General features: G+C 31.6%; 1 protein-coding gene across 4 annotated transcripts; it reads left to right on the top strand.

Annotated features, from left to right (window-relative positions):
- Positions 1-94: 94 nt before the first annotated feature.
- On the top strand, positions 95-12,293 carry Rcd1 (Reduction in Cnn dots 1). Of its 4 annotated transcripts, none has more exons than XM_074142658.1 (17): positions 95-217; positions 582-686; positions 804-925; positions 1,921-2,082; positions 2,212-2,473; positions 3,084-3,227; positions 3,384-3,519; positions 3,961-4,109; positions 4,389-4,537; positions 4,811-4,958; positions 5,059-5,206; positions 7,222-7,260; positions 7,356-7,432; positions 7,543-7,675; positions 8,955-9,002; positions 9,220-9,383; positions 10,998-12,293. In XM_074142658.1, the coding sequence occupies exons 2-17, from the start codon at positions 603-605 to the stop codon at positions 11,478-11,480; spliced, it is 2,448 nt and encodes an 815-aa protein (XP_073998759.1). In that variant the 5' UTR covers positions 95-217; positions 582-602; the 3' UTR covers positions 11,481-12,293. The 4 variants fall into 4 exon arrangements, with proteins under 4 accessions (XP_073998759.1, XP_073998758.1, XP_073998760.1 ...); XM_074142657.1 differs by having other exon boundaries at positions 186-405; positions 9,289-9,383; XM_074142659.1 differs by having other exon boundaries at positions 186-405; positions 10,983-12,293.
- The last annotated feature ends 1,952 nt before the right edge of the window (positions 12,294-14,245 follow it).

Raw genomic sequence — 14,245 nt, 5'->3', positions numbered from 1 at the left:
GCTGATTCAACAGAAGAATTCTAGATTTATTTTATTAATTTACATTTAATGTATATTTGTAAAATATACTATGAAAAAAATTAATAAATTATACCATATAAACATTATTTTTACTAAAGCTTCATTTACTTTACTAGCTTTCATTCTTCAGATTGTATTTCCTAATCTTGATGGCTCTATTTAGTCTAGCTACAGCTAGAAGTAACAGCGTTTTGTGGTTAGTTATCGTGTACCTAATTGTTACTTTTCTATAATTTATAAGAATAGTGCTTCATTATTTTTTCTTTTATTATTTTAAGTTATCCCTTTTTCTTTTCATTTTTTTGTATAACATTAATGATGAATATTTTTGGAGAGAGTAGGAACACTATTATGAAAAAACTTCTTTCGTCGCCCCCACAAAATGTTTGTTTGTTTTTTTGTTTTTAGTTAAACATTTTCATTAATTTTATTTTAAAAAATCAAGTTTTATTTTGTTTATAATTTTAATTTAATATTTAGCGTACATGCTCCAGATTCATCATGATTAAGTAAATTTTAAGTACGTGTGTGAAATTAGCTTGCTTATTTTTCTAATACAGAAGACTGGTGCCACTTTAAAAATGGATTCCATGAGGAACTTTAAAGATGAGGATGATGGATCAGGTTCTAAATTGAGCAGTTATTTGGAACAATTGTGTGGCCAAGTAAGAATTTTCAAAAAGGAAATTTTGTTCCCATGTTATTATATTGCTCTAAAGTATAGTATTATAATAAGCAATTTTGTCTTGTAACTTTTGTGTTAAGGGTTTATTTATTTTTAGATCGAATTCATCAATTCAGTGGAATTAGATCATAATTATTCTAAGCCATGGAATTGGAGGCCAGACAATACTTACGCAAAACCAATGAAATCATTGTTTGTAATGAAGACCCCTTGTCACAGGTATTGTTTTTATTTTTTCCTTTCTCTTAGATTAGTGAAAATTAATCATGGGTGGAAAAGTGGGTGTTCGAAGAAAATCTAAAAGTAGTACCGTGAGAATTGGAGAAGTCACGCAAGATTTCTCAACTTTGTGTAATACACAATCGAAAATCTCTTTTTGAGGTTCACCGAATCCTTTGGCATTGCCTATTTGTACATTATTGATAATGTACCACTCGGAGTACATCGGAAGGAAATAACATGCGATCTTTGAGCTTGCAAGTATTTACGTGAGTTACTTTCGTGCAATCGTGGGCAATCATGCAGAGATTTTCTTTTGAGTTTACGCCCGAAATACTCGTATTGAACTTTTCAGAACCTGAATAAGTCGTTTTAACGATTTTTTTTGGGTGTCTTTTCAACTCAAAAACCGTAAGACGTTTCTCTCCTCTGAAGTCTTAACTCATTGTTGTACACATTTTGTGTCGTTGTTATGAGTACATGTTATGGGTCTGGGAGGACATGCTTCTATTATCAATATCCTTTTGTTATTGGTATTTGATAGTATTGCAGAAAATTCAGTTGTGATACAAATTTGTGAGTTTCAAGAAAAAATGTCATTATATTAATTACAGTAAAAGGAAGTTGTGTTTGTGTGTGTTTACACAGATTTTTGTATTAAACTCACTTTTAAATTTTTTTTTTTTTTTTTTTTGGCGCATCAACAGCTGAGGTCATTAGCGCCCGGAGCTTTTTCCAGTGCACTGCCGGCCTCCGGACAGTGTTCTCTCGTTACAGACAACACTGTCCATCACCGGACAGTGAGCTGTAAGAAGCTCCTAGGAAGAGAAAATCTAAGGGTCAGCTGCTGGATTCGAACCCGGGACCTCCGCGTGGGAGTCCAGTATGCTAACCTCATAGCTAATCCCTTCCCTACTTTTAAATTGTAATTAACGATAGATGTAGTTATAAATTTAGAATTGCCGTTCTTTAAAGAAATAAATTTTCTATTTTAGTATATCGAATGAAGAAATTTTGGATCCGGTGTACGATCATGCTAAACCTAAGCCCGCTTATGAAGAGGAAAAAGCTAGAAAATTAATGGACGAATCCTCTAGGCAAATACATCTTCTCAGATCTGATGTTGGTGATTTGAATTGGGAACTTTCAGTAAAAAGGTGAGCGTATCATTGAAACTAGGCTAAAGAAAATCAATGAGACAATATTTTGAAATATATTATGCAAACTGTCATTAGTATATTTCCAGCTTTATTCCGTTTGTTTAATTATGAAATTTCTCTCCATAGAAATGATTGGACATTACAACAAAATAGAATTTTCGACAGAGGTTGTAGAATTCTACATAATGATCATTTAGCACGATTAAGCTATCAAGGACATTGGAATGAACCACTATTGAGGAAGGTTTCAGTTGATAGATCTGCTAGAAGATTGAGAACACTATTTTCTACATTCGGTTGGCAATATCAGTTAGTGAGATGGTTACATTATCTCTGGTTGGATCTATTACATCATGAGTATCTCGTAGCCTATGTGGAAATGTTGCAGGTAAAATTTTAGTTATTAATGAGAAAGGCAAGTTTTATACATGCAACAGAATGTTGCAACATAACACGGTCTGCTTTGAGGGCACATCTAATTACACTTGAACCAAAATCTTAAACTAGCGACATATATACACATTTCTCTCTATCGAGACAACAAGATTTTTAAAAAATATAATCGGACGTTTAGTACAGACAGGATTTCTTGCCACTCCGGTATTTTTCAATTGGAGTTACTTAAGCACATTCATTCATAATACTATTCGAAGTACATGTGTTTATTATGCCAAGCTAATGAAGCCTCATTTATAAATAGAGTTACTTTAAAAAAATGACCACTAATTATTAGAAATAATAGTTTTACTATGACATTAAATTACACTTGAATTAAAATTCATTTATAAATAGGAGGAAATATTTTTCTCGAAATCGATTAGTTTCTGATAAAATTATGTGATAAATGTAAAGCAAATGGATGGTGATGTTTTGAAAATAAGTTTTACCAGTGGTGTTGCATTGAATATTTCTGCTGCATTGATCTTTTTGTTATATTCATATAATAAGCGTTTTTTTCTTCCACCCACAACATTCTGTTATCTAAATTGTTGTTCCAGACTTTGAAAAGGAAAGTTCCTTCGCTGATTGAGAGGCTAACTATGGGAGTACCTCAGACAACCAAAGCTAACGCTGATGTATTGTACATGATGTTACAATCGCATTGGGATCCTTCCAGCATAGCACTTCCTTGCCATCAACCTGTTAGTAATTTCTATGGTTAAAAATTAGTTAAAAAACAAAAATATTTAAAAATTAAATTTATATCCATTATTTGAAGAAAATTTTCTTTTTTAAAAGAAACAAAAAACAAATAATTTTTATTGTCTTCAAGTGTGCAAACTTTCCGATGATTCTAGAGGAGGTTACCAGGCAATCCTTTGTTATTGATTGTGCCTAGCGGAAGTGACAATACTAATTCACCTAACACGAGAACCCACAGATGGCACTCACATTTATCTGCCATCGGAACTGTGATGCTTGTCAATACAAACAGTAAGTAATGTAATATTATTGTATGTAAACAATTCTTTCTTAAAAGTTGTTATAAAGTGGAACCCTGTTAAAACCGACTAAGATGTTCGTTTATGAACATAAAAAGAGTACATTATGTGGCCATTGTTAGTGAAAACACATTTTCATACTGTTACCATTGTATGAGAAAGTTGTAAATTCCGGGGCTCAGATGGGATTGTGCCAGCTAAGATCTTGATAATATTACACCTTCTATCAAAACGGAGCTGTCTTCTATTGAAATAGCAGCCACAGAATTCCTTTGGAAGGGACTTTCTGATACAATTTTTATTTAAAAACAAATTTACGTACAGTAATCTACAAATAATAATTTAATAAGGTTTTGGAATCTTGAATTCCACCTTGTAGAATGAGGACTATGAGCACTTGGTAACAATGGCCTAATTTTGTTTGTCTATTTAGAGTTGAATACAAGTAAGGTTACTGTGACTAACAGTTTGGAACACTTAATGGCTTCCACAAGGGCAAAGGTTGCTGAATTAAAGTCTGACTATATTGGACGCAATATAATTCTAATTGGTCTGAACTCTGGAGCGGCTCTAGCATGCCAGGTATTTAATTCCTAGCTCTTCCATTTTTTCCCCTTTTTTTATGATGTAATCGTTTTCAAACACTGTATGGTATAAAACCAAGGTGAAAACCTCAGTTTAACCAAGTTTTATATTAGTTAAAATTAAACCTAATATTAAGAATTTTATTAATATTAATAATGACCTTTTATGAAGAAAAAAAGGCAAAGTGATCGCCTATTTTTTTCAGACAGGGCTTATCGTCCAACTACAAATTAGGGGTGAACCTTTTATGAATGTTTACCTTTTGTTACCTTTTAGGTATCACTTGTGGAGCCCGTTTCTGCTGTGATCTGTCTTGGATTTCCAATGAACACAGTTGAAGAGAAAAGAGGTCAACCTGACGATAGTATACTTAATCTGAATGTTCCTACTTTATTTGTTATTGGGAAACATGCCGCTACAGTACAGTAAGTATTTTTTTTTTAAATCAAATAACTAGTATAATTTATTCGGAGCTTCTCTTTTTCTACAGAGCGGTCAGCTGGTCAAATCACCAATTTATAGGTGATCTGCTTTGCTACACGTAATGTTACAGTACTCGCAAGAAAAGAATTACTTTCAAATCACAAAGAATCTCACAAATAACTAGAATAGAATAGATTATTTTCATTTGCCATCATTGATCGCAGAATAAAGTTTAAAAAAAAAACACAATTCCATTGCCACTTTTCTTTGTTTAGCGTAAACGATTTAGAAGATCTAAGAGAAAGATTGAGAGTGCAGACTTCATTGGTCGTAGTCGGAGGTGCTGATGACTGTCTACGGATAACGCATAGTAAACGAAGCGCTGACGGCATGACGCAGAATATGGTGGATAGATGTATTGTTGTATGTAGTTTTTTTACTATTAATAGTTGTTTATTTTTTTTTACGAAAAATAAGTAAATTTTTTAAATTAATTTTGTTTTTCCTAATTTTTTCTTTTTAGGATGAAGTGGCTGACTTTGTAGGCACAGTGCTGTTAACACCAAATAATAAACAGGACAATAGAAGTACTAACTCGAAACCAAGGATGAAATTAGTTGAAAAGAAAAGGAAAATTTCAATCAATGATGACGTATTACCAAAGAAACACCGTAAGCAAAAGAGTTTTTAAAATTTATTATAAGTAGGGGGGGGGGAGTTCGGTAATAAATCAAGACTAACACTAAATTTCTCTTAAAATTGTAGAGGTGCTCACTTGTAGGATTATTACTGTTCATTATTTTTGGTGATTGAATCATAGTTTCAATAGGATGAAAAAAGTAATGCCAGTTTCAGTCATTATAAACTCCATTATGACGAGCTATCAACCCTAGGGACTAGGGTCATCTTCAAGGCTAATTTACAATATACTGTTTTACATCATTAGAGGGGTTGGTGTGTCTTTTGACAGACAGACGACACACCAGCCCTCTATTGTAGAATATTACATTGTAAATTAGCCCTGAAGATGACCCTAGTCCCTAGGTCAGGGGTCGGCAACCTATTTTAAGTAGAGAGCCATTTCTCCTTAAATAATTTTAATAATTCTTACCAAGAGCCGCAAGGGTGATAGAGTGTAAACAACTCTGAAGATCATTTGTAATCACTAAGGAACGGATTTTTATGTATTTAAAAATGCCAAATATTTAATTAAAATATGCATTTATTTTCGTCAATTATGTGGAAAATCTGTGATTTTCTTAAAATATTTAAGTAAAATGGACATTTTTTTTATGAAAATGGAATTTTTTTTGGGGGGGGGACAAGTTATAATTATTTATACAAGAAAAGAACATTTTTACAATTTATAATAATTTATTAGGAACAAAATAATTTGTTTTTACAAGTTATAATGATTTATACAACAAAGAACATTTTTACTATTTATAAAAAGATGTGTTAAATTTTCAATTTTGAAAACTTCACTCTTCGAAATTGTTTGCAACCACATGAAATTTCAAATGTTGGAACGTAAAGTGACGACGATCTGGGCGTAATATGGACTTGTAACGACTAAAAGATCGTTCAACATCTACAGATGTTATAGGTGCCTTGCTGAAAGAAGTTATCTCGTTGGTTGTAAAGGGTACACGATGTTCTGAGGTGACTTCTGTTCCACTGATAATATCAGAAATCTGGCAGATGGTCTCCCACCCTTTGTTCTTGCTCAGTACTTCTACCAGTTTTGATCTTATTTTTTTAAAAATACCTTTAATAAATGGAGTTTTCATTCGTTTCAATAAAATTAAAATATACATTATATTTTGGGCAGGCTGAAGAGCCACACAATTGGGATAAAAGAGCCGCATGCGGCTCGCGAGCCACGGGTTGCCGACCCCTGCCCTAGGTCAATAAAGTTTATCATGACTGACACTGGCATTAATTTTTTCATCCTATTGTAGGATTATTTTAACTCGTACATTTCGAAATATTCCAAAGAAAGTTTTTTCCACACAAATTATTCAAATAAAAAGTTTGTATCTGAAACTTAAGTTTAGAGAAAAATTCGCTGGAGGCATTTTTTGCGAAGGAGAAATCTTAGAAAAATGAAAAATTATAAAATTATAAAGTAGTGCTTACGTCTACCTAAAGGTTTGATGCTAAGGTGCAGTCAGGCTTCCCAGGTGGGGCCCAATCTAAAGTTTCAGTTTCTTGTTATTTTTTAGTTTTTCACACACACGCTCAAGTTACACACATTCGGAGTTTTTCAGAACTCAGGGGATTTCTCCAAAAAAAAAAAAAAAAATTGTTTTGTCAGAGAAAGAAATCTGGCGTTATATTACCTAATACGATTTTCATTTCAACATTTTCAAGGCTCCATACGTCGATTTCCTTCTCGCTCGGGCTTTCTAAACATATGTAATTCTTACCAACATTATATTATTTGAAATAAAGTACATTACACGTCAAAGTGAAGCTTCCTCAGAATTGCTCTGAAAACTAATTTTCCGGAAAAAAATTGTCTATAAAAAAGTTATTGGCCGACGTGTGTGTGTGTGATGCATTTTCTTTGAGAAAATTGTCGGCCTATTTTTATTTTTTTAAAAAAAAACGAAAAAAAATCCTCTTTATAAAGTGTCATTACCATTTTATTTATCACTATCTCTTAAATTGTTCTTTTTTTCAGGGATTTCTTTGTCTAGCGCTCAAAGTGGCATTACATTAAGTAAGTTATTTACTAAATTTACAATGATCTGTTCACTTTTTTAAAGTAATGTTGAACATTTTAAAAATAAAAATCCCTTTTTCTTATGTTTCAAGATATGAATCCGTTAGGTCGCACAAAAAAGGCTGCTACACCTAGGAGTGGGGCGCGAAATATAAAATGGACCAATGAGGTAATTTTTCAAAGTGAACTATACATTTTTCTTGTATTTTTTTTTTTTTTGAAATATTTAAATCAAATTATTATTAATTTTTTCCTAAACTATTTTATTTCTTGAAAAAGACTGATGGAAGAATACAAACAATTCAGCGAAGACACCAACTGGATGATAAGGCCCTCATTTCAAGATCAACCATAGATAGTATCAGGATTATAAACAAGAACGTTTCTTCTTTTAAACCAACCACTCTTACTGGTAATAATACAAATTTATTCCATTTCTCTAACGTTATCTGAGGTAATTATGCCATTTTCGGGTTAAAAGAAAAAAAATAGGTTGAAATCAAATGAAAAGCTTTGTCTTTGGTTTCCAATTTTGAATGCTCACAATAATTATAAAGTATCCAATTGGGGAAAATGTTATTTCAAGAATAATCCATTCTGATTTTGTGCAGTTTTTTTGGGGGGATCCATGGGCCTTATTTGACTTAATATTAGTAAATGTATAAAATAAATCAATATAATGAATTTACAAAATCTTAGAAGCAAAGATTAACCTTGCGGCCTCTAAAATTTGTCATTAAACCACCGTGCTTTGGGGGTTAACAGTTTGAAAATGTTGTAAGGAAATGTTCCGTTAAATTTTAACTGTAGCAGTTTAGATTATTCAGGTGGCATTTTGTATGTCGCCTAAATAGTGATGCTGGCTGAACAGAGAACCAATTCCATTCAGATGGCCTACACCATTTGTGATGCTATCTTTAACAAGAATAAATAAAAAAAATTGGAAACTTGGGATTGACTACACTGGGTATTGGAGGGAGTAGATGTCATTCCTGAAATCCCACCGGTGTGAAACTCTTTCAACTATTCATCAACCGTAATCAACTGACGGAGTAATTCATCCGCCAAAGATGATCACATTAATAGAAACCTTTCTTAGAGGCAAAAGCAAAGAGATGGAATGTTTTATTAAGCATAGAGCCGCCTAATTTCTGCGACTCTGCCCTGGTTCTGTGGTCGGCGTTTTCACAGAGTACCAGGTTTTCCATGGAAATTAAAGGGGTTCCAACAATCTGGTATAACCATTCCACAGTTTTTCAAAGAGACTTCCACTTTTATCGTGATGGATGTAAAGTGCTTTCTAATTGGTGAATAAAATGAATCTATTCTAGCTTTGAAATGCCCTTCAGGATATCCTAGTGTTTTCTATTCATTGATGGATCCCTTTGGAAATATCCATCCAGACAAAATTTAGAGTTCTCTCTTTAAAAAAAATCAAACAAATTACGTTCCTGCCATTTTTCTTTAAACAGCTTGATAGTGTAGTAAGGTATTATCTTAAGAATAAGAATAGTTAGCGGCTCAAATCAAAAATCTTCCGATTCCTCGATAATCAAACTCTTGGAGTTCTTTATTTTTAATTTTATTTTTTATTTTTTTATTTTTTTAATTGGAAGTATTTATAACCTTTATTTATGATTTAAAAAAAATCTTGAACCTAAAAATATTGAGCTGGACTTGCGTGTCTTTAGGGGAAGGTGATGACGGCGAAACTTACAGTATTCTTTCAGAAATTAAAGGTATGTATAAGTTCATTCATTTCATAAACATCTTAAGGTTATTATACTTATCCAGTAAACAGTGAATTCTCAATTTGAACTCTAGTTAATTTCACGAATATTTCGCGTGAATTATAAGTCCCCATACTGACTATTTTTCACTCTCATTCTCGCAGTATATATATTTTAAAAATACTTTTTTGTTTTTGGGGCTTAACAAAAAAAAAAAAAAAAACAGTAATAAATAGCGATGATTGCAGTAGTGAGAGCAATTTTGTTGGTCAATTAACTGCTGACCGATTGTTAGAAATGCCAGTAATTATCGCTCAGGAAGATGGTACTGGTACTGGAGGAAGTACTATTACCGGAACACCATCGCATCAACATATGCAACCAATGAAGGTTAGTCGTAATTAGTATTATTTGTTTTGTTTAGTGCATTAATTTGTTTCAATATTTTAGTCAAAATTTTGCAAGATTAGGTATTTTTTAAATTTTTGATTTTTTGTTTTCACCTTAAAAAGCTGTTTTACTGGAAGGTAATTAAAAAAAAAGAAAAAAAAGAGAATCGGTGAACCCATAAATCTGAAACCAACTCGTGACAACTTTCAATATTGGTGTTATTCATTTTGTCTTTTTTACGCTTTCCGATAATAAGTTTGTTTCATCCGAAATCTGAACAACATAGTGCTATTTTTTGGAATGCTATTTTCCGTTGATAAGTTTTCCTTTTCGTTGATAATGGCTGCGTCAATTTTCTTTCATTTTCATATAGTTAGAACTTAACCACACCAATGTAATACCTATTTTATTTAATAGGTTTTTTTCGCTGGATATTTTTTGTAGTTTTCTTGAGGGGTAAAAAAACCTGGTCTGAACAGGCACTTGATTATCTTTTACAACCTTCTCGCAAATTTTAACTGATAAATTTTTTTACAATTTCCAAATTTTAAAGCAAATCGCGACTACTTTCCTTCTCTAAACTGCCCAAAAACGAAGTCTAGGGAAAGTCCCGTAGGAGCCGTTTTTTGAAAAAGTAATCAGTGAAATATCTAATCAATAAATTAGCAACTTTGAACTTTCTCCAAATTCGGAATTTAATCGAGACATTTAATCCTCTTTTAGAATTTACCAAGTCCGAGGGTGGTATTTTATACTGAAATAAGACTTAAATTAAAAGAGAGAATCCTATCAACTCCTCCTTTCTTCTAGAAATCATTTAAATCAAATTTTTCCGTAAATATGTTTCAAATAATGTATATTCAAAGTTTAAAAGAATTCATAGGGACCAAGTTTGAGAAATCAATAAAGTCGGAAAATTTATTGTATAAAATTTGGTATCCTTGTAAGTGTCTCAATTACAATCTCTCTCTCTCCTTATAACTCTTAAGGCTTTGGACCATTCATTATCCTGGAATGGTATTTTAAAGTATCATTCCACCTACGCCTTCTTCTTCTCAGAGGTGCCCTTAATCACATTTTTACTTAGAAAACATTTAAAATTTAATGTTGTAGGCTATCATGAATCAGAACAATTTATGTACCAAATTTAACGTCTACTAAGTTTCAAATCGTTGGAACCGTTTTTTTTTCTTTTTGGAGAAAATTTCAAAAATCGAGAAAAATCGATACTACTACAATTGTTATCGAAGATTTTGATCGATAGGTTAAAGTCAGGTTTCCTGAGGGAAAGATCCTACCTATAATATAAAGTTTCAACGTGTTGCGATTATTCATTTTTGAGATCATTTTTTCACACGTAGGCTATTTTTTTTTTTTTTTTTTTTTTTTTTTTAATTTCCAATGAAAATTTCAAAATTACTGCTTGATCGAAATACTTTTCTAACCTAGAAAGTAAAAATGGTAAGATAAGAAATATGTTTGCTTATTTCTTCTTGTGCTTCTTATTTATTTTTTGTTTCTTCTTTTGCCCCATTTTTTGCTTTCCCAAACATATGATAAGATTAGTGTTTACTCACATTGTTTAGTGTTATATGCTAGGGTGTTTACTACTAGGTGATGGTGACTAGCGGGTCTGGTATAATGCGCGAAGATTCCAATCAGGATACGAATGAAGTGCTGCGACAAACGGCTGGTATAAGATGTGTTTCAACTTCTTCTACTTCTACTTCAAGAACTTCTACAATACATATTGGCCGTAGTCATCATGCTGCTGTTGCCAATAAATCACTACAACCAAGTATAACCAGTTCAACTAAATCAGAAGATAGTATTAGAAATACGTTGACAAAATGTGCTACAATTTATTTTAGAGATCAACAAGCGAATACTTCTTCGGGTATTTCTAGTCAAGCAAAATTGCACAAAGTGGATTTCATATCTCGCGGTAGTAATAATGGCCAAACAGCCACACAAACCACCATAAGGAGAAGGAATTTTTCTACACAATTGATTTCACGCCCACGTCCGCCTAGGATTAGGAATTTTCCAGCTGTAAAACATTGTAGAAATGATCTTACTTCCCCTGTGCCTGAATAATTATTGCATATTTTTTTGTTTTGTTTTTTTTCTTGCATATAATCCTGGAAGTATAGGTTAATTTGCACATATTTATGGTAAATAATTTTTAAGACTTCAAAGAAACTATTTGGATTCTTGGATCATTTTAACAATTTTTACCAAGAATAGAAAAATTTCTTAAGATTAATTTTTTGTTTACAAATCTTTTTCCTTTTTTTTTCAATAATGTTTTTAGATTTATCTTTTAATTCTACTCCATGTTTAAAAATAATTATAATATACTAACATAAATTGTTAACAAATTATCAAATGATATGTTCAAATTATGAGTAATTTTTAAGAAAGAGAATTGTGATAATACATAAAAGAAAAGTAGTACTTGTTGTTTATTACATGCATGCTAAGATCACTTAGTAATTTGAATAAAATAATATATTTAAACAAGATTATATTTATACTCCATTTCTGAATGTTTAAGAAAATTGTCACCAAAAGGCACGAAATACGTAATATAATATTAATTTATTTTATTTTATTTTCATAATAAAACAGCTGCATGTACTATGTCAGATTTAGTGTTTTTATTGTTGTGGCAGATAAAATCGTTATTAGGTAATACATAGCGATATGAATCCAGAAGAAAGAAATTATCTTTTTATTTTGTAACGTTTGTTTGTAGTTTCTTTGTGCATTAATTTTTTTCTTCAATGTATACACTGATTTCTAGTTGGAAAAAAAATGTATATCGAATAATTTTGAGTTACCAAATATGTGTATATAATAAATTTTTGTATAAAATAAAAAGCAAATATTTATTTTGCTAATGTAAAACTCCCTTTTTCGATACCTATATTATGCTAAGAGTATAGCAAAGTAATTGCCTTCTTTTTCAGGAGGGCTTTACGTCCAACTATCAAATTAGGTGTCGTGGACGGAGGCGACTAGTAAACATACTTTTTACTATAGAAAAATTCTCATATTAACCATCATATTAAATAAAATCCAAGGCCTAGACTCAAGGGAATCGAACCTTCTAACCAACAATAAATTTTTAGCTTTGCAGGTCTCACCTCTAACCGCTCGGCTACCGTGGCACCGAGGTTGTAATGTAACTTGCGTGTAAAAAATAAAATGGGTAAATTCTATTCAGATGTAGGTAAAGCTATAAGATTTGAAACTTTTGCAGTTAACCTATTTGATTTTAATTACTGTACATATTTAATTAAAACAATCAAAGAAAGTAGTTTATAGACCAAATGACATAATGGTAAAGAAACATATTAAGTTTAACCTATCTTTTTCTATACTTTTTTTTTTTGAGAAATTTGAACATTGATGACAAGAGCTCCCAGAAGATATCTTTATACGGAGTGAACTGACAGAAGAAGAATTGGTGTCGGCAGGCCTCATGGTACAAAGAAATAACTTTAAATCTCTTGAAATTCTTGCCCTGGAAAAAAAATTCACGCAGAAATTGCATCTAGTGAGATGTTTTCTTAAAAGTGCTTTCCTTCCAAGGAACTCTCGAATTCGAATATCAAAAATTATTTCACAACTAAAAAAAAAAAAAAACATCTTTCGGAAGGTCAGCATAGCCATTTATAACAGAGTTATGATTTAAAAATAACCACCATTTTATTTATTGAAGAAAACCGCAAATAATAGCTGAGATATTCTACTATTGATAAGAAAATTCTTATCAATTCTTGGTTTTATCTGAATTATTATCAGCAGTGAGCTGTTTTACATAGAAATAGAAATGCACGAGCACAAAATGCATAATTTTTGTGCTATCTCGTGAAGAATTTCCAAATGATTTATTAGAAGCAAGCCTAACATTCATCGAACTAATATTCTTTATTGTACAAGGATGATTTTTGTGAAATTATTCTCCTTCGACCTTCTTATTGGAAGTAAAAGGAAGAAATGGTTTATCATCAGTACAAAAATTCATCGTCTAGAGTATTATCTAAGGAACAAGCAAATTTCATATGTGCAAATTTACATACTTGATTAGGGATTTCACAAATTTGTAAAAGGAATTTAGAGGCAGAGTAAGCTCATACTTTTTTTATTTGCCATAGTTGAAACTATTCTCCTAATGTAAGTTTTTCATAACAGATTTTACATTTAGCAAAAGTTCCTTTTGAAGGGTATTTCCATAATTACTATTATTTATGCCAATATCGTCAAAGTGGATCGCACGTTCTTCTAAATCAATGGAAGGGAGGTCAGTCTGCCTTAGCAGTTTCCAGAAGATTTCCCTCTAAAGTTGAAATTCCTCAGACACTCCCTATTTCATCAAGATTCTCCAGCAAATGCACTTAACAGCAACATTCACAAGAAATCCCCTGCAAGATATATTAAGAAAGTGATTTAAAAAGAAGCCTAGGTAATTCTCCGAAGTTTACAGCTGTGATTTTTGCATTTTAAAGATGTAATTGTACTCAGACGGTTGTTGAAATCATTTGTGGTATACTATTGGCACTTATGTACCTTATATTTTATATGCAACATTTCTCCAAGAGAATTCGATCAGGGAAGTAGCTAGTTCCCTGCCTGAAGTGAAAATTTAGGATAAACACAAACGTTTACCTTATTTAATATTATTTAGAATAAAGAACATAAGTTGAATCCCAAATTTCTTAAGTTCGTCACTTTACTGGAACAGATATTTATTCTTCGCAATTTTAAGAAAACAGTTCGAATATTTTGCCGTGACATAACTTTTAAAGAAAAAAAATCAAGCAACTTAATTTAAGTAAGGTTCTTTGGAAAGGATG

The sequence above is a fragment of the Rhodnius prolixus genome, unplaced genomic scaffold, assembly GCF_049639745.1.
Source record: "Rhodnius prolixus isolate KJV_2025 unplaced genomic scaffold, Rpr scaffold_6, whole genome shotgun sequence".
In the NCBI taxonomy this organism is placed as follows: domain Eukaryota; kingdom Metazoa; phylum Arthropoda; class Insecta; order Hemiptera; family Reduviidae; genus Rhodnius; species Rhodnius prolixus.
This window is presented reverse-complemented; position numbering and strand designations above follow the sequence as displayed.